Genomic DNA, 23,048 nt, shown 5'->3' with positions numbered 1-23,048 from the left:
TGCAAAATTTAAAGAAAAATCCTTCAACCAACATTTGAAGCCTTATTTAACTAGAAAGAAAATTCAATAATGAATACTACAACAATCAAATGGGTAAGAGCCATCCTGATTGAGTTTTACAGGCTATTAAATAAAAAAAATTAAACATACATAGCTTGTCCTACATTACAAAAATGAACATGAAAATTATATATACTGTAGTACTATCTATATTAAGAGACCAAACTGATCCACATTAGCGTAATTAAAAGTTGGAGTGAATATGGAATGGACTACTGGAGCCACAATACTACAGAATAGAAAGAGGTACTGAGTACTGGGTATCCATACTACTTTATCAGCTCAAAACCAACAAAATAGAGTATCTAGATATAAAGTTGACAGAAGAGAGTTATTTGAGAAACTAAACATGATAAAATGGCCATGTCATATAAAACAACAAACAACTAAAAAAAAAAAAATAAGGAAAAGATATCCTGTACGTAATCTTTTAAATATATTTTGTAAAATAAGGTTGAACCTTTTGCAGAAATGATGGATTGGATTATACCAATACAATATATGCATGCCACAAAACCATACTTACATTGCACATTTGGCGCAGCAAAGCCTTTTCACCATCTGCCAATTCAGAGTCTGTACATGTCACATTGGAGCCTCCACCACCAGGGAGAGGTGGCGGTGGAGGACCTTGGGAGTGAGGAGGTGCACCTGGTGGGTGTGAGGATCCATCAAGTTGCTCCTGTAACTCCAAGACTCTCATGGCGGCTGCCACGGCCGTTGGACGGTTAACTAGGGGAGGTGGTGGAGGGCCATCCAGTAGTTCATCATCGCTCTCTGCAGAGCCTACAATTATTCCAATAAAAGAATATAAGAACACTGAAATTCTACCTATAGAATATTATCTTTCTCATCTCCAGATAAAGATACAACCTCAGGAAATTAACTATCAAAAGTAAGCTTTTGTGAATGATTTTCTAGTGATGCATTAGTCTCTTGCCTTCTTTGTAATCTTTGCTTGGATATAAAATTGCTTGTATAATTCTTTCATTTCTTTTTGTTTTTGCTCTCACATCTTCTATTCCACAATCTCTGATTTCAAGTTTTTTTCTTCACTTTTACTTAACTCCTTTCAAATTATACTATATATAATTACATTAGTTTTCTCTAAACACTTTTTTTTTAAATTACAACTCATACCCTCCTGTTCCTTTACTAAAAAATAAAATATACAGGAGAACGAAACTTCAGTACCTGCACACCTACACAACTAGTTAAAAGAAGATAAAAAAACAATACACAGGCAGATAACAACTATTCTTCCAAACTATTTCTTAATGAATAGTACACCACTAGGTCAACTATGACATTTGACCTACCTGGTCCTAATGGAGCTCTGTTAGTTAAGCCCAGTCCCACAGCTCGTAAGTGATGAGAGAAAGAGTAAGGTGGAGGCTGAGGTGGACGTGAACCGAGCTGCTTGTCTTTGAGCAGAGGGTACGGGATTTCTACAGAATCGGCCACCTCCCCTTCTGGATGAGTACGATCTACTTTTGTTAGTTCTTCAACAAGTTGCTGCTTTTCAGTTTCCAGCAAGACAACTCTTGCTTCTAGAGTACGAATGTAAGACATCACTTGCTCTGTAAGATAATAAAAAAACTATTGTACCACAATATTTTAGATTTTATTGTCCAAGAGTTTCTAAACCGAGAGATTTGCATACGGGAATAGAGCCTCAAGTTTGGAACATCATGTGATTAAGATGCATTATGAAGTTATGTGCCCTTTGTGGATATAGACAAATCGTTCAAATAATAAAACAAGATAAAATTATCCTCAAACACAAAACAATAAGAATGCAAAATATCAATGATGATTATACAAAGTTAAAAACACAATCGCTGTACTTACATGATCAGCAGCTAAAGGGGCACATAAAATTTTAGAAAAGAATCCAAGTAGAAACATAACACTGAATACGTTTATCAAGCAAAACTGACACCAGTTGGTTAAAACGAGGTAATGGTTCTCCTTAAAAGACAAGGAGAAATTCCACTTCCTCTCTCATGTTACTTCCCAACATTTGTAACTGTATTTTGATAATCAAATTATCCTGAGGTGAGTTTAATCTGAGTACTTGAGTAACAAACACAAATGACAAATACATTGTAAACTAGAGGGGCACTCAGTAGAGCTCTGACCTTCGTCACAGCAGCTTATTTCTCGACCTTGACCTTTGACATTAACATGTACATTATTAATTGGCATGGATTTTCATACACTCAAATATGAATTAAGTTTGAAGTGTCTCTGACAACGATGTCCAAACTTATGGCCGATTACATGAACTGGACATTTTGCTTGACCGTGACCTTGATCATCCAAAATTTAATAATTTCCAGCTTTGTACAAACAGTAATAGTTAATCCATGCAAGTTTCATTACTCTACGATTAAAATTGCGGCCAGGAAGCCGTTTACAAATAAACAAACACACACAAACAGAGGGTAAAACATAACCACCTTCCAACTAAATGAGTGTTTGATGTGCTTCTTGAAATATAAGTAGAAAGTCAAATTTCCATTTACCATTCATAGGCGACCTTTGACGATTCAAGGTGTCTTCCAGCAGTCTCTCCCTCGAGGATGAACGAGCTAAAGGTATTTCAGGTGGTGCCGATGACTGAGTAATAGTTTGAGTTGAAGCTGGCGGAGGACCAGAGGGTTCATCGGCGTTCGTAGAGGACGAAGATCCATCGCCATCATCCCGAGTAATCATGGGATGTCCACAATGACTACAGGCGGCATTGTTCCTTTCTTCGTCTAAGTACAAGCATAGTTCCTGGAAGCAATTGAAGATATTCAGATTTGGTAGTGGAGCATGTAACAGATATGGCGACTTGAAGCATTGCAAAAATGTTTTTCTTTATTTAAAGCATCCTTCTTATAATGGTCAGGACATATTACGTAAGTTTCACTTCCAGTGAATGTTTTATGATGAACAGGCTGACATGAATCCGTCTTCATAGTCTATATATAACATCTATTTTAACATTGTTACAAGTCTTAGGATATCTTATAATCCTTATTCATTACTTTTATTATATAGTTTATTTATTTCATTATTTCCTTTCATTAGGCTGTATTTTCCTTGTTGGCACCCCTAGGCTTATAAAATCCTTATTTTCCCACTAAGGTTGTACTTTGGTTAGTCTAAGGTTGTACTTTGGTTAGTAATAATGATAATAACAAAGATCATAAAGACAAGGAATCAGTAAGAGGAATGGAATTCCAAAGCTATATAACCAAAATTAATGTCATCAAACGAAACATAGCGGGAATTAGAAATCTCTAAAGAGTACTGGGTAAATGTGTTATACTGCACTGACAGGGTCAGGAAATAATCCTTCATTCCAAACAGTAACAGCTTTCCAGTTAGAAATCATAATACATAAGGTCCTCAACTTACAAACTTAATAGGGACCAAAAAAGCAGTTTGTAAGTTGAGTTGTTTGTACAGCATATTTAAGTCAAATTGTTTGTACGTTGAATTTATGAAGTCAAACTGTTTGTACGTTCAATTTATAGAAGTCAAATTGGTTGTACGTCAAATGTTTGGAAGTCAAATTGGTTGTACGTCAAATGTTTGGAAGTCAAATTGTTTGTGCGTTAAATTGTTGGAAGTCAAATTCTTTGTACTTCGAATTTATGGAAGTCAAATTGTTTGCACGTCGAATAAGGAAGTCAAATTGTTTGCACGTCGAATTTATGGAAGTCAAATTGTTTGTACCTCAAATTTTTCGAAGCCAAATTGCTTGTAAGTCGAATTGTTTGAAAGTCGAATTGCTTGTAAATCAAATTGTTTCCGAGTCAGATTGTTTGCAAGTCGAATGTTATTACATTTTGACCTAGAGTATGCCTAACCTGAATTCCAGTTAAAAAGGTCGACAAATAGTCTGGTTTCATATTAGATAACAGGTTATTACAAATGTTGGTTTGCCTACTGTATTAAATATACTGTTTTCTCACAGTATTTATCTTATCTTAGTTATTTTCAGTTAGATTTGTGTTTTTATCTCCGATTGTTTGTAAGTTTGGAACATTTTATAGACCATATCAATAAGTGCCAATGGTTGGTAAGAAAAATCAATGCACACTGATTTAAAATAGTTATACAAAAAAAGTTAATCAAACGGTACATTAAAGTTTATACAATTTGACATTTTACAAACCCTCAAATTGAAAAGAATCTATTGTACATTAGCTATATGATCGAATGTCTTTTTGTACAATACACAGAGTTTGGTGATTATCATTACTACTATTATCATTATTACAATTATTACTATTAGCTAAGCTACAACCCTAGTTGGATAAGCAAAATGCTATAAGCCCAAGGGCTCCAATAGGGTAAAATAGCCCAGTGAGGAAAGGAAATAAGGAAATAAATGATGAGAAAAATTAACAATGAAATATTTTAAAAACGGTAACATCAAAACAGATAGGTCACATAAAAACTATAAAAATGTTATTTTCATTAGTAAAATAAATTTTTGAATATACTTACCCGATAATCATGTAGCTGTCAACTCCGTTGCCCGACAGAATTCTACGGGAGGGATACGCCAGCGATCACTATACTAGAAGGGGGTGTACTCACCAGCGCCACCTGTGGCCAGGTACTGCAGTACTTCTTGTTGACACCACCTCAATTTTTCCTCGGTCCACTGGTTCTCTATGGGGAGGAAGGGTGGGTCAATTAAATCATGATTATCGGGTAAGTATATTCAAAAATTTATTTTACTAATGAAAATAACATTTTTCAATATTAAACTTACCCGATAATCATGTAGCTGATTCACACCCAGGGAGGTGGGTGAAAACCAGTGTACATGACTATAAGATAGCTAAGTATCCCGTATTTCATATTATCAGTTATTCAAAATAACAATGAAATTATAAGTACCTGGTAAGGAAGTCGACTTGAACCATTACTCTGCCTTTAATAAGTTCGTCTTCCTTACTGAGCGCAGCGTTCCTCTTAGGAGGCTGAACAACCCAAAGGTGCTGAAGTATACAGGGCTGCAACCCATACTAAAGGACCTCTACACAACCTTTAACCCAGGCGCTTCTCAAGAACGAATTGACCACCCGCCAAATCAAAAAGGATGCGGAAGGCTTCTTAGCCTACCGTAACAACCAAAAAAAACAACAATAAAAGCATTCAAGAGAAAGGTTAAAAAAGGTTATGGGATTAAGGGAATGTAGTGGCTGAGCCCTCACCTACTACTGCACTCGCTGCTACGAATGGTCCCAGGGTGTAGCAGTTCTCGTAAAGAGACTGGACATCTTTAAGATAAAATGATGCAAACACTGACTTGCTCCTCCAATAAGTTGCATCCATAATGCTCTGCAGAGAACGGTTCTGTTTAAAGGCCATCGAAGTGGCTACAGCTCTCACTTCGTGGGTCCTTACCTTCAGCAAAGCAAGGTCTTCATCCTTCATGTGAGAATGGGCTTCTCTAATCAGAAGCCTTATATAATACGAAACTGCGTTTTTGGACATAGGCATCGAAGGTTTCTTGATTGCACACCATAAGGCTTCTGACTGTCCTCATATAGGTTTTGACCTATTAAGATAGTATTTCAGAGCTCTGACAGGGCAAAGAACTCTTTCTAGCTCGTTACCCACCATGTTGGAAAGGCTAGGAATTTCAAACGATCTAGGCCAAGGACGTGAAGGAAGTTCATTCTTAGCTAAAAATCCGAGCTGTAAAGAACATGTTGCTGATTCGGATGTGAACCCAATGTTCTTGCTGAAGGCGTGAACCTCACTAACTCTTTTAGCTGTTGCAAGGCAGACGAGGAAAAGAGTTTTGAGAGTAAGGTCTTTGAAGGAAGCTGACTGGAGAGGTTCGAACCTAGGAGACATAAGGAACCTTAAGACTACGTCTAGATTCCAGCCTGGAGTGGATAGACGACGTTCTTTAGAAGTCTCGAAAGATTTAAGGATGTCTTGAAGGTCCTTGTTGGATGAAAGGTCCAAACCTCTGTGGCGGAGAACTGAAGCCAACATACTTCTGTACCCTTTAATCGTCGGAGCCGAAAGGGATCTCACATTCCTAAGAAGTAATAGGAAGTCAGCTACCTGGGTTACAGAGGTATTGGTAGAGGAAACTGCATTGGCTCTGCACCAGCTTCGGAAGACTTCCCACTTGGATTGGTAGACTCTACGAGTGGATACCCTCCTTGCTCTGGCAATCGCTCTGGCTGCCTCCTTCGAAAAGCCTCTAGCTCTAGCGAATCTTTCGACAGTCTGAAGGCAGTCAGACGAAGAGCGTGGAGGTTTGGGTGTACCTTGTTTACGTGAGGTTGACGTAGAAGGTCCACTCTTAGAGGGAGAGTCCTGGGAACGTCGACCAGCCATTGTAGTACCTCTGTGAACCATTCTCTTGCAGGCCAAAGGGGAGCAACCAGCGTCAGCCGTGTCCCTTCGTGCGAGACGAACTTCTGAATGACTCTGTTGATGATCTTGAACGGCGGGAATGCATATAGGTCGAGATGGGACCAATTCAGCAGAAAAGCATCCACGTGAACTGCTGCTGGGTCTGGAACTGGGGAACAGTACAAAGGAAGCCTCTTGGTCATGGAGGTGGCGAACAGATCTATCGTAGGCTGACCCCACAAGGTCCAAAGTCTGTTGCACACGCTCTTGTGAAGGGTCCATTCCGTGGAAATGACTTGATCTTTTCTGCTGAGGCGATCTGCTGAGACGTTCATGTTGCCCTGAATGAACCTCGTTACCAGAGTGAGGTTTAGACTTCTTGACCAAATGAGGAGGTCCCTTGCTATCTCGTACAGCTTCCTCGAATGGGTCCCCCCCTGCTTGGAGATGTAAGCCAAGGCTGTGGTGTTGTCGGAGTTCACCTCCACCACCTTGCCTAACAGGAGGGACTTGAAGTTCATTAGGGCCAGATGAACTGCCAGCAGCTCCTTGCAGTTGATGTGGAGCGTTTCCTGTTCCTTGTTCCATGTTCCCGAGCATTCCTGTCCATTCAAGGTCGCGCCCCAGCCCGAGTCTGATGCGTCCGAGAAGAGATGAAGATTGGGGGTCTGAATCGCTAACGATAGACCCTCCTTGAGAAGGATGTTGGTTTTCCACCACAAGAGAGTAGTCTTCATCTCTTTGGTGACCGGAATAGAGACTGCTTCGAGCGTCAATTCCTTGTCCCAATGAGCTGCTAGATGGAATTGGAGAGGGCGGAGGTGGAGTCTCCCTAACTCGACGAACAGGGCTAACGATGACAGAGTCCCTGTTAGACTCATCCACTGTCTCACCGAGCAACTGTTCCTCTTCAGCATGCTCAGGATGCATTCTAGGGCTTGGCTTATCCTTGGGGCCGATGGAAAAGCCCGAAAAGCCTGACTCCGAATCTCCATTCCCAGGTAAACGATGGATTGGGAGGGAATGAGTAGGGACTTTTCTAAGTTGACCAATAGACCCAGTTCTTTGATCAAGTCCAAAGTCCAGTTGAGACTCTCCAGACAGCGACGACTTGTGGGGGCTCTTAACAGCCAGTCGTCTAAATAAAGGGAGGCTCTGATGTTCGAAGAGTGGAGGAATTTTGCAATATTCCTCATCAGATGCGTAAACACCATAGGAGCTGTGCTTAGGCCAAAACACAGGGCTTGGAATTGGTACACAACCTTTCCGAAAACGAATCTCAGGAAAGGTTGGGAGTCTGGATGAATAGGAACGTGAAAGTAAGCGTCTTTCAGATCCAACGAGACCATCCAGTCCTCCTGCCTGACCGCTGCTAGGACCGACTTCGTCGTCTCCATAGTGAACGTCTGCTTGGTGACATAAGCATTGAGCGCGCTGACGTCCAGCACCGGTCTCCAACCTCCTATTGATGGTCCCGGACTATCACCACTGCCTTCTTCTGTAACAGGAGCGACACCTCCTGGTGCAACGCTAGCCTCTTGTCCTTTTCCTTGTAGTTGGGAGAGAGGTTGATGGGAGAAGTGGTCAGAGGGGGATTGCGGCAGAATGGTATCCTGTAACCCTCCCTTAGCCACTTGACAGACTGGGCGTCTGCACCTCTTCTTTCCCAAGCTTGCCAGAAGGTCTTGAGTCTGGCTCCTACTGCTGTCTGGAGAGGAGGAGAGTCAGTGTTTGCCTTTTGAAGTCTTGGGACCTTTCCTAGACCTGCTCCTGGAAGAGTCTGGACGGGTACTTCCTCGGCTGGGGGCTCTGCCACGAAAGGGCGGAATAAATCTCGTAGCAGGAGTATCGGCTACTGGGGTGCGGTAAGTTTTGGGAACTGAAGGAGCAACCTTAGCCTTACGAGCTGAAGAGGCCACAAGGTCATGAGTGTCCTTCTGAATAAGGGCCGCAGACAATTCCTTGATAAGCTCCTCAGGAAACAGGAACTTAGAAAGCGGAGCAAAAAGTAACTGAGACCTTTGACAAGAGGTGATGCCAGTAGAAAGAAAAGTGCAAAGTTGTTCCCTTTTCTTAAGTACTCCTGAAACAAACATTGATGCAAGTTCGCCGGACCCATCCCGAATTGCCTTATCCATACAGGACATTATAAGCATGGCTGAGTCCTTGTCCGCAGGGGCAGTCTTCTTGCTCAAGGCCCCCAGGCACCAGTCGAGAAAATTAAAAATCTCAAAGGCATGAAAAATACCCTTTAAGAAGTGGTCTAAGTCGGAAAAGGTCCAGCAGACCTTAGAGCGCCTCATAGCTGATCTACGTGGGGAGTCGACCAAACTTGAGAAGTCAGCCTGGGCAGAGGCAGGGACTCCCAAGCCTGGTTCCTCTCCTGTGGTATACCATACGCCCGCCTTAGATGTCAGCTTAGTAGGAGGGAACATAAAAGAAGTCTTCCCTAGTTGCTGTTTGGACTGCAACCAATCCCCTAATATTCTTAAAGCTCTCTTAGAGGATCTAGCAAAGACGAGCTTAGTATAGGCCGACTTAACAGGTTGCATGCCTAGTGAAAACTCAGATGGAGGAGAGCGAGGGGTAGCAGAAACAAAATGATCCGGGTAAACCTCTCTGAAAAGAGCCAGGACCTTGCGAAAGTCAATGGAGGGAGGAGAAGACTTGGGTTCCTCCACGTCCGAAGAGGGATCATCTAGGTGCGCAGCTTCCTCCTCAGAAACCTCATCACCAGAGTGTTGCGAAGCGAGAGGTAAAGTTACAGCGGTGTGCTGAACAGCAGAATCTTGACAAGCGGGTGCATAAACACTTGCGGTTTCATCCTCAAGTCTCTGTTGAAGAGGATGAGGGCTGGTAACGACAAAGTCAAGAGGTTGGGATGAAGGAGGTTCTGCGGCGGTTTGAGGAGCAAGTGTGGAGAGAGGCGACTGTATTAAAACCTGAGGTTCAGGCTGCAAAGACTGGTCAAGTAGAGTAGAGGAAGGTAGGTGCATGCGTTGAGGTGGCTGACTCCTAGCATGAGTTTCCTGTCTCAAGAGTTGCGCTTGCTTCAAGGGTTGAGGTGGATGCGCAGTAGCAGGTTCCTGTCTCACGAGTTGAGGTTCTTGAGGTGTGAGCTGCGAGAGTTGAGGTAGTAGCTGCGCAGAACGCAGTTCCTGTCTCACGAGTTGAGGTTCCTGAGGTGCTAGCCTCAAGAGTTGAGGTTCTCGCCTTGAGGAATGTTGAGGTAGCAGCTGCGAGAGCTGAGGTGGCTGACTCAAGGATGGCAGAGGTTGTCGTACCTCAAGAGGTTGTTGCCTCGAAGATGGTCTAACCGCAAGAAAATCTTGCCTCAAAGCAAAAGACTCCTGTTCCCATTGCTGAGGTTGCCTTAAGGAAGGTGGAGGTTGCTGCACAATGCTGGTAACTGGCAACTCCGAACGCGGTAAGGTAGCCTGAGGAACCTCAACTTCGTACGCCTGGCAGACTGGACTGCGGTGAGGCGGAGCGCTCGCAGGAGGAGGTGTAACCTTCTCAGCCTGAAACTCACGCATTAAGACCGCAAGCTGCGACTGCATGGACTGCAGCAAAGTCATCTTGGGATCAACAGATGCTAAGGTCTGCTGAGGCAAAGCCTTAACAGAAGATGAGGTCTGTTGAGGCATCGCCTTACCTCTCTTAGGAGGTGTGCAGTCACCTGATGACTGCGGAGAGTCAGAGCTAATCCAATGACTGCATCCGGGTTGTTGAACTCTTGAGGTCTGGACTTTACGTTTAAGAGGTCTTGAGACCTGAGTCCAGCGTTTTCTCCCCGAAATTTCTTCTGCAGACGAGGAAAATAAGGGCTCAATCGTCTGCGGGTGGGAGTGACGGTCTCTGTAAGACACGCCCGCAACCACCGAGGATACTTCTGTGCGCCGATCAAGGCCTGCCGAACCCTTTTGCCCTTCGACATTGCTTCTCCCCTGGGCTTGGGAGCTTGCAAGAGGTCCCGGACTGGGAGGACGACTGGCACGCACAGAAGTACCCTCACGCACAACACTGACACTGACACTAGCACTCGGCACCGCACTGACACTAGCACTTGGCACAGCACTAGCACTACCACTTCCCACTGCACTTTTGACCTTAAGTTCTTTGACGTCCGCCAAGAGAAACTTATGGTCACTCACTACCGATTCCACTTTGTCACCTAAAGCCTGAATGGCACGCAAAACATCGGACATATCAGGCTGAGCACAAATAGTAGGTTCGGGGGTAGCCACTACAGGGGGAGGAAAAGGTTGAGGATCATGAGGTGAGGAAAAAAGCGAAGAGCGAGCAGAACTCCTCCTAACTCTCTCTCTCTCTAACTTAGTGGAATATTTAAGGAATCGAACAAACTCAAGTTCCGAAAGTCCGGCGCATTCCTCACATCGATCTTCCAACTGACAGGGTCTTTCCCTACAGTCGGAACAAGCGGTGTGAGGATCAACCGAGGCCTTCGGAATACGCCTATTACAAGACCTACATCGTCTATGGGGAGGGGCTTGTGAAAGGTCGGACATCTTGAATCAAAGAGCTAGTCAAGGGGGATTCCAAATCAAGCAAAAGATCGTTAACCATTAATCAAATCAAAATAAAAGCTATCTAAGCTAATAGAAAAGTTTCCAGTATAGCGAAAGCTGAAATCTTAGAGAAATACTTCACCAAAAACCGTGAACAATACTCCAAAATTATAAGCGTATCCATGAACGTCTTGCCGGAAGCACGACAGAGGAAAAATTGAGGTGGTGTCAACAAGAAGTACTGCAGTACCTGGCCACAGGTGGCGCTGGTGAGTACACCCCCTTCTAGTATAGTGATCGCTGGCGTATCCCTCCCGTAGAATTCTGTCGGGCAACGGAGTTGACAGCTACATGATTATCGGGTAAGTTTAATATTGAAAAACACTTATGTCAGCCAGTTCAACGTTAAAACATTTGCTGCAACTTTGAACTTTTGAAGTTCTACCAATTCAACTACCCAATTAGGAAGATTATTATCTGAAAGCTGTACCAAAGGGAAGATTAAAGGGATTTTTCATCTGCCACCCCCATTTTCTATTGATGAATCAGAAGGAAAAGCAAGTAGCCAGACAAATAAGAAACATTACCTTCAACTCCAAATTATCTTTGATAAGTTCTTGTTGCTTAGCATCTAATTCTCTCAGCTTATTCTGATATGCAGTAACCTCCTGACGCATGACTGAAGCCGTGTACCGGCCAAATCGCTGCCATTCGCGAGCTAGTTTCCTTCCCTTCTGTCTGTCATCGTCCAGAAAGCAGCACAAATCTCGTAATTCCTGAAATATCATCACAGATTGTTACTCTATTCTCTGTAGAAAGTATATAATACTGTACTAAATCTATCTACCGGTAATACAGTATCATTTACACATAAACTGTTAGTGTATCTGGCTAAATTTCCAAACATCCCTTCTTCCAATTGTTTTGCTTTGCTAAAGAAATTCTATGTATAATACAATACAATACCTATTTATACTTATTATATAATTCTAAAAGAATAAGTAGAAAAAATTAATAAATTATTTCATGAACTCCAAGGTACAACTGCAAATGGTGTATTAATTTAGTTAGCCTTTACTGTACTTCATCAAAATATTCTTGAGCAGTACAGGTTACAGTTAAATATTCCAACAAAAAAAAAAGGAAATGAACTGTGAAAATAAATAACTTATAAGCCAACAAAAGATGTAAAAGTTGACCAAGATAATGCAACATATTTGAGCTAATTCCTAATTATTTTTTAAAATACTTTCAGGCTGATTATACAAATAAACTGTGCTTATGAATATACCATACCATTCCTCTTTCAAGTAATTTCTTGGTACCATACAGACTTGAATATTATGTACAAGACAAAACCATCTCGATTAAAACTTCCACTGTAGTACAGTCAGCAGACTCTTCATAGGAATGTGTGTGCTCATCCTATCGTTATTTCATATCCACTCTCCAACACAGTTATTTGAACTTTTACACCTGTACATTATTTCCCTTTAGACAAGAACACTCATTCTTATTACTCAATCCTATGAAAGCTTGAATTATTCAAAATTATTTAAAATTAGCCAAAATGACATCCTTAGTGTGCCTCGGCTCAACACACTCTTATTGGTGCACTTACTACGAAGCCTGGCATCTCAAATCTCACATTATTCAAGATCTCCGACAAACCATAGTTCTAATTAATCCTCAACTTCTTAAAAGGTAAATCCATTTATTCTTAAAGTACAAAACATAGACTTAAAAAAAAAACCATTAGTTACAGAGACCTTATGGAGATGCTACCATACCGGCAGGAAAAGCTAAATACACTTTATAATTCTTAATACTGTACTGGATTTGCCTCCTTGTGTGTGATAAAACTTTGCTAAAATTCACAAACCAAATACAGTACTCATCAATTTTATATGTTTTTGATATCCAGTCCAAATACTGTACTCAAACTACTTCCATTATTGCTGTGTCTTAGTGAACGGCCCACATTTTCTGTTTTTATCAGGTAAATTTTCTTGCAAACAAACTTTCTTTATCTTAGACTGTACAGGGCATCAAGTTAAGCATTAAGTATATAATTTTCACATGTTACTACACTTGTTTTCATGTAATCATCATTACTGTTACGCAGAGCTTATCCAGTCATTTCCTTAATTTGCACTAGTACATAGATTACAAAGAAAACATTATGGTAATCTTTTTTTTTGTAGCACATGGAATAAATGAAACTGTACGTACTGTGTTTTGTTCGGGTATAAACTAGAGTAAATCACACATCCACTTCCACATTGTTCTATTCAGAGAAAGAACCAAGTGAATTAGAGAATTTTATTTATTTTAAATTCTACTGTAGTATTGCTACATTTTACCTTAAAGTAGCAAAGACAATAACACACATACCCAAGACTTTGGTACATCAATATAGGAAGAATATGCTATCATATATTATGTAGGTGCTCAGTGGTTTATAAAGAACTATTATCATACGTACTTGATTATCATCAGTGAGACGCTGATGACTGTCACGCAGGTGCCTCAATTCTCCAGCTTGCTGATGGAATGAATGTTTCAAATCCCTGACTTCACTCTCTACCCTTATCGCTCTCCCAATCAGTTCATTACGGTTAAGGCTACTCAACTCCTCTTCCAGTTTAGCAGTATCTACACTAACTCCCCCACTTCCACTACTGTTCACATTATTCAATGAAGGTCCTGAACCTCCACTAGTTCCCCCTAATGATCCAGGATACTGTTTTACAGGTGGCTGTCCCTGAGGGCCACCTACACCTGGAGCCGGAGGCTGCTGCTTGTCAGAGTCCTCGTGTAAGCCACTGGATCCAGGGTATCGTGGAGGCTCTGGATAAGCTGGAAGATGCCTCATTTCAGCATTTGGAATGTCTGGGCGGTCACCTGACAGCTTGGTTCCGTGAGGAATGTGTGGCATGTACTGACTGTGAGGACCTGACATTTTATGCTGTGCATGAGGAGGACCAGGGACACCATGTGGTGCCATCATACTAGGTGGTCCACGTTGATTATGGGACCCATGTGGAGGTGGTGGTCCATGTTGCATCCCAGGCCCCATCTGTGATCTTTGCTGGTTACCCTGACCCACCTGTGGTCCCATCTGGTTCTGTGGACCATTCTGGATAGGTGGGCCACGCTGATTTGGTGGTGGGCCATGATGTCCATATCCTGAGTGAGAGCCATGTTGTGACGGTGGCGGTGGAGGAGGGCCGTAGGATCCTGATGGTGGAGGGTGAGCAACATGGTGTGGAACCAAGTGAGGGGGAGGCCCTGCCCGAGAAGGCCCAGTCTTTCCCTGGTGCTGGGAATAGGCCATGTGGCGCTCAAGATGGTTGGAGCTCTCCACAGCAGGCATTAGCACGGATCATCTATACCCGGTACTAGCCTGCAAATTCCCCTCCACTTTCATCCATCTGAAAAAGAACAAAAACTGTAAGTAAATAATTTACTGTTGCCTAACTAAAAACGAAATTATAACCACGGTACAAAGAATCTTGAATACAAAAACGAACAAAATAAAGCAAAGAAAATACATACATGCATAGAATTCTTTTGGGAGTTTTGGATACTTTAAATAACTAGAATCCAACAAGCTCTCAATCTCCATCATTATTACATATCCGTGTCAAGATCTAACAGATTCTGATACTATAAACACACTTGGATTCGACATATGGTGACATATTTTCTAAAAAATGAGCTACAAACTTTCACTGAAGGTCTCTAGAGTGAAGCATGGAAATGTCATATCAAGTCTATGAAAATCCTTGTCTTCTTGGGTAGAGGAGATAGTGTCAAATGCAAACAAAGGGAATCATTGGTTAATGGGTTTAGAAGACATTTAGCCTATCCATCCTCCCCTGTGTCACTGGAGGATGGGAAAGCTTCTACTAACCAGACATGGTATGGAAGAATTGGCAGAGTACTTAGCTAAGCTTACCAGCATCTGAGGTCTGACCCACAACATAATCATGGCTACTTTACAATCAAGAGAATAGTAAAGGAGTCAGTTATACTAGCTTCTGTTCTAGACTTATGCCAGTAGATTACTTACCTGAGACTAGATGTATATACTGTATGTACCAATAGGGACCTGAGAAAACAACTATACTGTACACGACATATTGAGCAGACAACAGATGACCGTAGAAGTGTGTCTAAGAATTTGTGAGCAGCATCCCTTAGGTAAATGGATGTGAAGGTGGTCTGGTATCTCTAGACAGCTCCCTTCAACAACTGAAAAATTGAAAGATTTTCCCTACAGGCAACAGACAGGAATATGTCACTGAATTCAAGAGCTCTCACCTGAGCTAGGCAGTCGTCACTAATGTTAGGTCCGTGACCCAATACACTATTATCATGTTGTCACTCATTAGCACAAATTGAGTGACACATCAACTGTTCTTGGGATGCTTGCAGGGTACAAAATGCTGTCAACACATCCAGATCGTTAATGTCTGGTGACGTCCTTCTTCTATTGACCCAAAGAGACTTAGATCCTACAGATGCGAGTCCCACCTACCATTTGATTTGTCTGAGAACAGAAAAGTTTTGCTGGCCACCAAGTGAGATTGTCCCCACCTCCAGATCCCCCAGAACAGGTTGGGAGGGAGGATTCCTGGCGGCTGACCATTAATGCCTCGAACAACACTGAAACAATCTCTAGGGGAGAGGCCATCAGGATATAAGCTTCTCCTGAAACAACACATGACCGAAAACTTTCATTGCGGAGTCGGCAACACTGGACTCTGCACTCCAAGACCGAGAACAGGCAAACCCTTTTCCCCAACTACAATACACTGCTATAATTCACTTGTTCTGTCATTTTCCACACACAAGAACCTTATTTTCTTGTGAAAAATACAAGCTATGTATTTTTCATAAATGGATTTGATGTAATAAAATTTTTAGATTTACTTACTGAGAAATCAATAATTACTTTATACAAGACAATGCGTAAACAAAATGGGGAAAAAATATGGATTTCGGAGAGAATTTCAGCCTTATACTATTACCGGAAAAACAGCCATTGGGGTAGTTTGCAGATCAGCGGACAAGTCACCTATTTCATATTATTTCCATATTACTGTAAAATTATATAATTAGTCAGCATATATAAAAACAATCAGAAAATAACTTGCATGACTGATATAAAAATTAAATCTTAAGGCAACATTTTTCGACGATCATAACATTTGCAAGTCTACCAGACCTCTATCCCGAGAATCTGCGATGTGAACGATGGATATCGCAGGGGGTGGAGCCTAGTAATGGGCTAAGACACTTATCTAAATCAGGTCAGATGGGGTACCTTAGGCTAGGGCATACTCTGGTACAATTATAGTTTTAAATAGATTCCGATAGGAGAGGCAAAACTTGAATTTTAATTACACTTTCTCCACCAAAGGTGTACCTGGGCAGTTTTATTTTACATCAACACAATTTTAATCAAAATATTTCAATAAATCATGACTAGTTCATTCATTTAAACCCATAATCATGAATTGCTGGGTAATAACAACCTAAGTAATCAAAATCTAAGTTTGTATAATTGATAACGCCAAAATACTAGCCCACAGGACTAACGCGCGCAGTAAAACATGTTTCGCAGTGATATGCTTAATTGCAAGCGAAGCGAGAGATGGGAGAACAAAAACCAATAAATCATTAGCTCAATAATAGTAAGGATTCAAATGTGATACGATGAACACTGCTTCGAAGGACTCCATAAAAAATAGGATGGAAAATCACATTTTCTATGAGCCTGGAATTCCTGGTGAACAAAAGCTCTAGTGTTATGACCGTATTCCATTACTATTAGTCGGTTTGGATTACTGTGACATTTCTTATCACGATGACTGTGTTTTTATAATGATGACTGGTGGAATCAACCATTTCAAAATTTCTAAATATCATACAATTAGACAGGTGCATGGTATGTTTTAAGGTGTTTTACATGTTATTGGGTAAAATTATAGTTACAGTACAGATGGAACCACATTCTGAAGAGAGAAAATAGTTTCAACGAATTTGACCTTCATTAGAACTGCAAATAAACCGAAAACCTGTCAGGCCGTCAAAGAATGGGGATATTTCATAAGAATCTAATGGTTTTGGATCAGACGTGCATTCGCTTCGCTCGCAAAAAAAGAAAAACTTGCAGCTCCTATGTACTAGCAAGCAGTACATGCCGAGCTGTCACACTAACCTTACCGATTATTATTTATTAGATTAAGTTTTTATTTGCCGTGAAAATGAGTATCATTTTCAAGGAAAATTGCTGTGTTTTTAAAAGGAAAAGTTGGTTATTACTAAGAAAAGTTACCCTGACAGTAAGTACAGTACCCTAATACCGTAGTCAACCTACTATAACTCAAAAACTATGGTTTTCCATCAGATATCAATAACAAAAACGTTAATAACACCCATAATTACATCATAATCCCATTTTTAAAACCCTTACATGATATTGTACTAATATAATAATTTACCAAATGGTTAGCCTAACCTACACTTGTTACCCTAAGGTAACCTTAACCTAAAACAGGTAGGTCTGTGTACCTAGATTAACTTTATGAATATAGACATTAATTAATATAAATTCGAACTAATTTGGTCTATATGAAAGAATTATTTTAATTAATCTTCAAAATAGGGCATATGCCCTATTCGCATACCTGTGCGCAGGTACCGAAGTGGGCTAACCATGTTAACCGTATATTCCAGCTATATAAGCATAAAAAGAATTGAAAATACAATGAATATAAACAAGATATCCTTACCTTCGTCACTCCCCATCTCAGTGAATTAAAGAATTCATGGAAAGTTGAAAGAGCGAGAGAAAACAGAGGCAAAACTTTCCACTTGACACACTTTTACGAAAGTCCACTTATGTAATGATCCACGTCTCTTCTACCGATCTGGGCGTTGGTTAGATTCCTTGTTTGTCACAGAAATTTAGTTAAAATTGTTAAATTCGTTTAATAAGACGGTTATTTTCACTCGCATATCAACATCGAATTCACCTCAGTTCACCTGTGGACACAAACATTCAACATGGCCACCCGTGGCGGCGTTGCCACACTTTCCCATAACGGCTTGTTAATATGTTTAACCTACATAATTAAGGATAAAAATACACTTAAAAGTAGCTTAAATACTTAAATTAACTGCTATTAATTTATAATTAATTCTATTCCATGCATATTTATTTAGTATATGACCATTATATTGTGATATGTGGCACCGTCCCGATGCCCTCCGGGAATTTAATGAAAGCTGTGGAATGTGAGATTGCTTCATACCTTCATTGAAATCGCCTATATTCATTAGTTAAATTTGCAATGGCAATTTCTACCGGTGCATTCTCATTAATCAGGTCATGCTCGATTAACCTAGATCCCTACACCAATCTTCCAAAGTTAATAACACAAAGCAGGGCTCTTCATAAAAATTAAAAATTCGGTGTGTTTCATCCACGTTGAAGTGGTTATACCGGAAATGAGATCTATGCCAAGTAGGGTTGTAGTTTGGCTATCAATGATTAATATTAAATGTTCATTCCAGAGTAATGATTAATAATAAATGTTCATCCCAGTGTCACAGAAACCCTCTGTACAACTGACACACATATTCAGCCAGCTATATCTCCTGGTTGCATAGAACCTATACGAATACAGTTAAACTTCCGGTTTCTCTAACACGCAGTACTGTAGTCTTTTTCCAAGATTATATCCTCCTTTAATCAGTTTTGGATTATATAGAATGCATTTATATATATAAAATAAAGATCTCCTGTGTTTAGAGATGCGTGAGCATACATTTCTTAATGTCTAGCTTAAACATTCTTTATAGAATAGCTTGACATACTTGCTCGAAGAGAAAGCTGAGTAGCTAGTAAGGGGATTCCTATATTCCTAATTTCCCTTTATCTTAGGTTATTACAAAGAGTTTGTTACTATGCCTGGAGGAGATTGTGATGATAGATAAGAAAGACATCTAACTGATGTAAAAATGTTACTGTTCTTAAAATATTATGTTTTAATTGCTTTTTACTTTTTGTACCCTATTTCTTTACTTCCTTTCCTCACTGGGCTATTTTTCCCTGTTGAGGCCCTTGGGCTTACAGCATCCTGCTTTTCCAACTAAGGTTGTAGCTTGGCTAATAATAATAATAATAATAACAATAATAATAATAATAATAATAACGCTATTGGCTATGACCTAGGTAAATTTGCTGTAATTTCAATGGGGAAATTGATTAATATATGTTTTGTGTTATATATATTAAAAAAATGTTAATGCAAGTACTCAGCCGAAATTTGCTTTCTCTGCTCAATACACCAGATCTCTCTCTCTCTCTCTCTCTCTCTCTCTCTCTCTCTATCTCTCTCTCTCTCTCTCTCCTCTCTCTCTCTCTCTCTCTCTCTCTCTCTCTCTCTCTCTCTTATCAAGCTTTGTCTGATCAAACATCATATATTACGGTCAATGAAAAATATGAAATTATGAAATGAACATAACCAGTACAATTTGCCTTTCAATAACTTTATATCTTGGCATCATAACTCTCTCTCTCTCTCTCTCTCTCTCTCTCTCTCTCTCTCTCTCTCTCTCTCTCTCTCTCTCTCTCTCTCTCTCTCTCTCTCATAAAAAGTCGTTTTGTGCCATTTGATCAGAAAATATTGTTCGAATTATTATTATTATTATTATTATTATTATTATTATTATTATTATTATTATTATTATTATTATTATTATTATTATTATTATCATTATCATTTTTTACAGCCTCTCGCAAACCTTCATCGTTCATAACAATGTAACAATATCTATAAGAAGTTCCACAGCTTCGTCGTGAAGGGGATGGAAGTCTACTTGTTAAAGGCCACGACCTACAAAATGTTTTCCGGCAATTTACCCTCATTAACTCGAGTGACGGTGCCAATTCTGATTTGCATTTCCTATAAAAACTATTTGTTTATATAGCGGATAAGATAATTGATTTGAAACCTGGTTTTAAAGGTTTAAATGCCACTCATGAATGGCAGAGGCAAGGGATAGTGACATTGCCCTATCGAGCAGGACAATGCCAAGAGATTGACCATATATACATATAATCAGAGCCCAAACCGCGTCTCCACCCAAGCTAGGACTAGGGAGGGCCAGGCAATGGCTGCTGATGACTCAGCAGATAGACCTATAGGCTTCCCCACACCCCAACCCTCGGCTTACAAATTAAAAGATAGTTAGACTACACAGTATTCTAGAAGTTTAATTCCAGGTGTGATCATTTTATGGAATGGGCTTCCTAATCAGGTACTTGAATCGATTGAACTTCAAAAGTTCAAACTTGCAGCAAATGTTTTAATGTTGAACAGGCTGACATAAATCTTTTTATAGTTTATTTATGAAATATCTGTTCTGATGTTGTTACTGTTTTTGAAATATTTTGATTAATTAATAATTATTTCTTATATCGTTTATTTATTTCCTTATTTCCTTTCCTCACTGGGCTATTTTTCCCTGTTGGAGCCCTTAGTCTTATAGCATCTCGCTTTTACAACTAGGATTGAAGCTTGCCTAATAACAATAATAATAATACTAATAATAATGATAATAATAATGATGATAATAATAATAATAATAATGTTGATGATAAAGTCCTACTTTACATTATATATATATATATATATATATATATATATATATATATATATATATATATATATATATATATATATATATATACTGTACATACAGCCAGCCATGTAGCTCTTTATTATATAAGGGAGATAATAATAATAATAATAAAATGGAACATCTCTAGCGACCTCTGATTCGATAACGGTCGTAAGAGAATCGTGGTGAGACTAGGGCGTTAAGTTACTGTCACGGCATCATTAAAATCCGTTCTTGCTCTTCACGTTTTTTTCCAGTAAGTGACTTTACTCTCATTTAAACGTTTTAGATTAGTTGTGTTACTGAATTCTTCACACTACACTTGATTTAATATTAAATTGATATTGCTTCATTTTTAGATACGTCACATCACTGGCAATTTCTAATGCAATTGTACTTTACAAACTTTTTGTTATTGTCTTATTTAATTTTGCGTTAATTGCTAGTATTGTCACACTTAACTATATGCTACATTACTATTTTCACAATTGACAATGTGTTACATTACTGTCAGTTTTACTATAAAATACAATACTTCTGTGTCGGTAAGCAGCTCTTCTAAGAGAAGGACACTCCAAAATCAAACCATTGTTCATAGCCTCTGTACCATGGTCTTCCACTGTCTTGGGTCAGAGTTCTCCTGCTTGAGGATACACTTGGGCACACTGTTCTATCTTATATCTTATTTCTCTTTCTCTTGCGTTGTTAAAGTTTTTATAGTTTATAAAGTGATATTTTAATATTGTTGCTCTTCCTAAAATATTTCATTTTTCCTTGTTTCCTTTCCTCACTGAGCTATTTTCCTTGTTGGAGCCCCTTGGACTTATAGCATCCTGCTTTTCCAACTAGGATTGTAGCTTAACAAGTAATAATAATAATAATAATAATAATAATAATAATAATAATAATAATAATAATAATAATAATAATTTCCAATACTTCTGGGTTACTCTCATTTTCACATGTCACAATATGTCTTTCTGTCATTTTTATATTTTCCACGAGACAAGATAGCTGTCACTTTCCGTTTTTTACTATCATTTTCTTCGTAAATAAATCCCCAACTCATGAAAAAAAAAAAAAACTCCACTGCTATCGCTACTTCTCAAAATATCAATGAGTCCTTCACATTTTTTTACTATACATGCCCCGTTATCCACTTCTGAACACACTGGCCTTCCAGTTTGGAACAAGTTTTTTGAACAATTTCAAACAAATGCCCTTTCTGTAACCCAGGTAAGCGTGAATTTCCGAGCTCACGCACTGAGTGCATGTCTCTTCTTTCGGGAGATTCAGCCCCCTACCCCCCTTTTCCAAGTTTTTTTTTCTATCGTGACCTGTGCTGGGCGATGTGGTCATTTCACGGTCCAGTGTCAATCTTCCGTTGGTATTTCACTGTAAATATTTCCTGGAATTAAAAAGATACAACACAACTCAATGTGGTAATTTCTCTACTTACAAAATAAAAAAATACATGCAACAGGTTGTGGTGGCCTGGTGGTAGCGTCCTTGCCTGGTAATCACCAAACTGAGGTTCGAGTCTCGCACAAACTTGTTAGTTCCTTTGGTCGCTGCAACCTCACCATTGTGATGGTGGGTTTGGGGGGGGGGGGGGGCTATAGGTCTATCTGCTTGCCTGGCTCTCCTTGGTCCTAGCTTCGGTGGAGAGGGGCCTTGGGCGCTGATCACCTTGTCCTGTTTGATAGGGCATGTCACTGTCCCTTGCCTCTGCCATTCATGATCGGCCTTTAAACACTTCTAGCGGATGTAGTAAACAGTAAAAAGTTTAAGAATAAGTTAGAAAAGATCACAAAAACTCTCTAAACGTTCAAACCAAATCACTCTACCCAAGAGCAAATGGAGTCTCCCCGGAAGGACTAAAAAGTCCTTGAGACATCCAAAATCCTTGTAGCTCTAGAATCTTAGACATCCCTATTGGTTGTACAGAGTCCAGAGGTCCATTTCAGACCACGCTATTCTGTCATATTTCTCTTCCTCTTGTTTTTTTTTTTTGAAGTGTTTTTCATAGTTTATATATGAAATATCTAACTTAATGTTGTTACTGGTCTTAAAATATTTTATTTTGATTTTTCATTACTACTTTTGGAGTTTATTTCCTTGTTTCCTTTCCTCACTGGACTATTTTTCCCTGTTCGAGCCTTAGGGCTTATAGCATCCTGCTTTTCCAACTAGGATTGTAGCTTAGCTAATAATAATAATAATAATAATAATAATAATAATAATAATAATAATAATAATAATAATAATGATAAAGTCCTAATTTACAATAATAGAAAGTAACAAAAAGTACTAAAGTTAGATAAAGGCTTTTATTACCAGAAAGTAAAAAAAAGAACTAAAGTTAGATAAAGGCTT

General features: G+C 39.6%; 1 protein-coding gene across 4 annotated transcripts in view; it reads right to left on the bottom strand.

Moving 5' to 3' along the window:
- Ccdc85 (coiled-coil domain-containing protein 85) overlaps positions 1 to 23,048 on the bottom strand; it is an 84,418-nt gene that overhangs the window by 1,713 nt on the left and 59,657 nt on the right. For 3 of the 4 annotated variants that reach the window (XM_068346603.1, XM_068346602.1, XM_068346601.1), the window contains exons 2-6: positions 13,459 to 14,407; positions 11,561 to 11,749; positions 2,589 to 2,841; positions 1,380 to 1,640; positions 587 to 846 (exon numbers count right to left, since the gene is read on the bottom strand). In XM_068346603.1, the coding sequence (XP_068202704.1) occupies positions 587 to 846; positions 1,380 to 1,640; positions 2,589 to 2,841; positions 11,561 to 11,749; positions 13,459 to 14,349 (1,854 nt within the window). In that variant the 5' untranslated portion in view covers positions 14,350 to 14,407. Of the gene's footprint in view, positions 1 to 586; positions 847 to 1,379; positions 1,641 to 2,588; positions 2,842 to 11,560; positions 11,750 to 13,458; positions 14,408 to 17,776; positions 18,065 to 23,048 lie in introns of those variants that run through there. The other variant, XM_068346600.1, reaches the window with a different exon arrangement.

The sequence above is a fragment of the Palaemon carinicauda genome, chromosome 22, assembly GCF_036898095.1.
Source record: "Palaemon carinicauda isolate YSFRI2023 chromosome 22, ASM3689809v2, whole genome shotgun sequence".
Lineage (NCBI taxonomy): Eukaryota > Metazoa > Arthropoda > Malacostraca > Decapoda > Palaemonidae > Palaemon > Palaemon carinicauda.
Note: the sequence above shows the minus strand (reverse complement) of the source record. Positions and strands in the feature narration are given on the sequence as shown.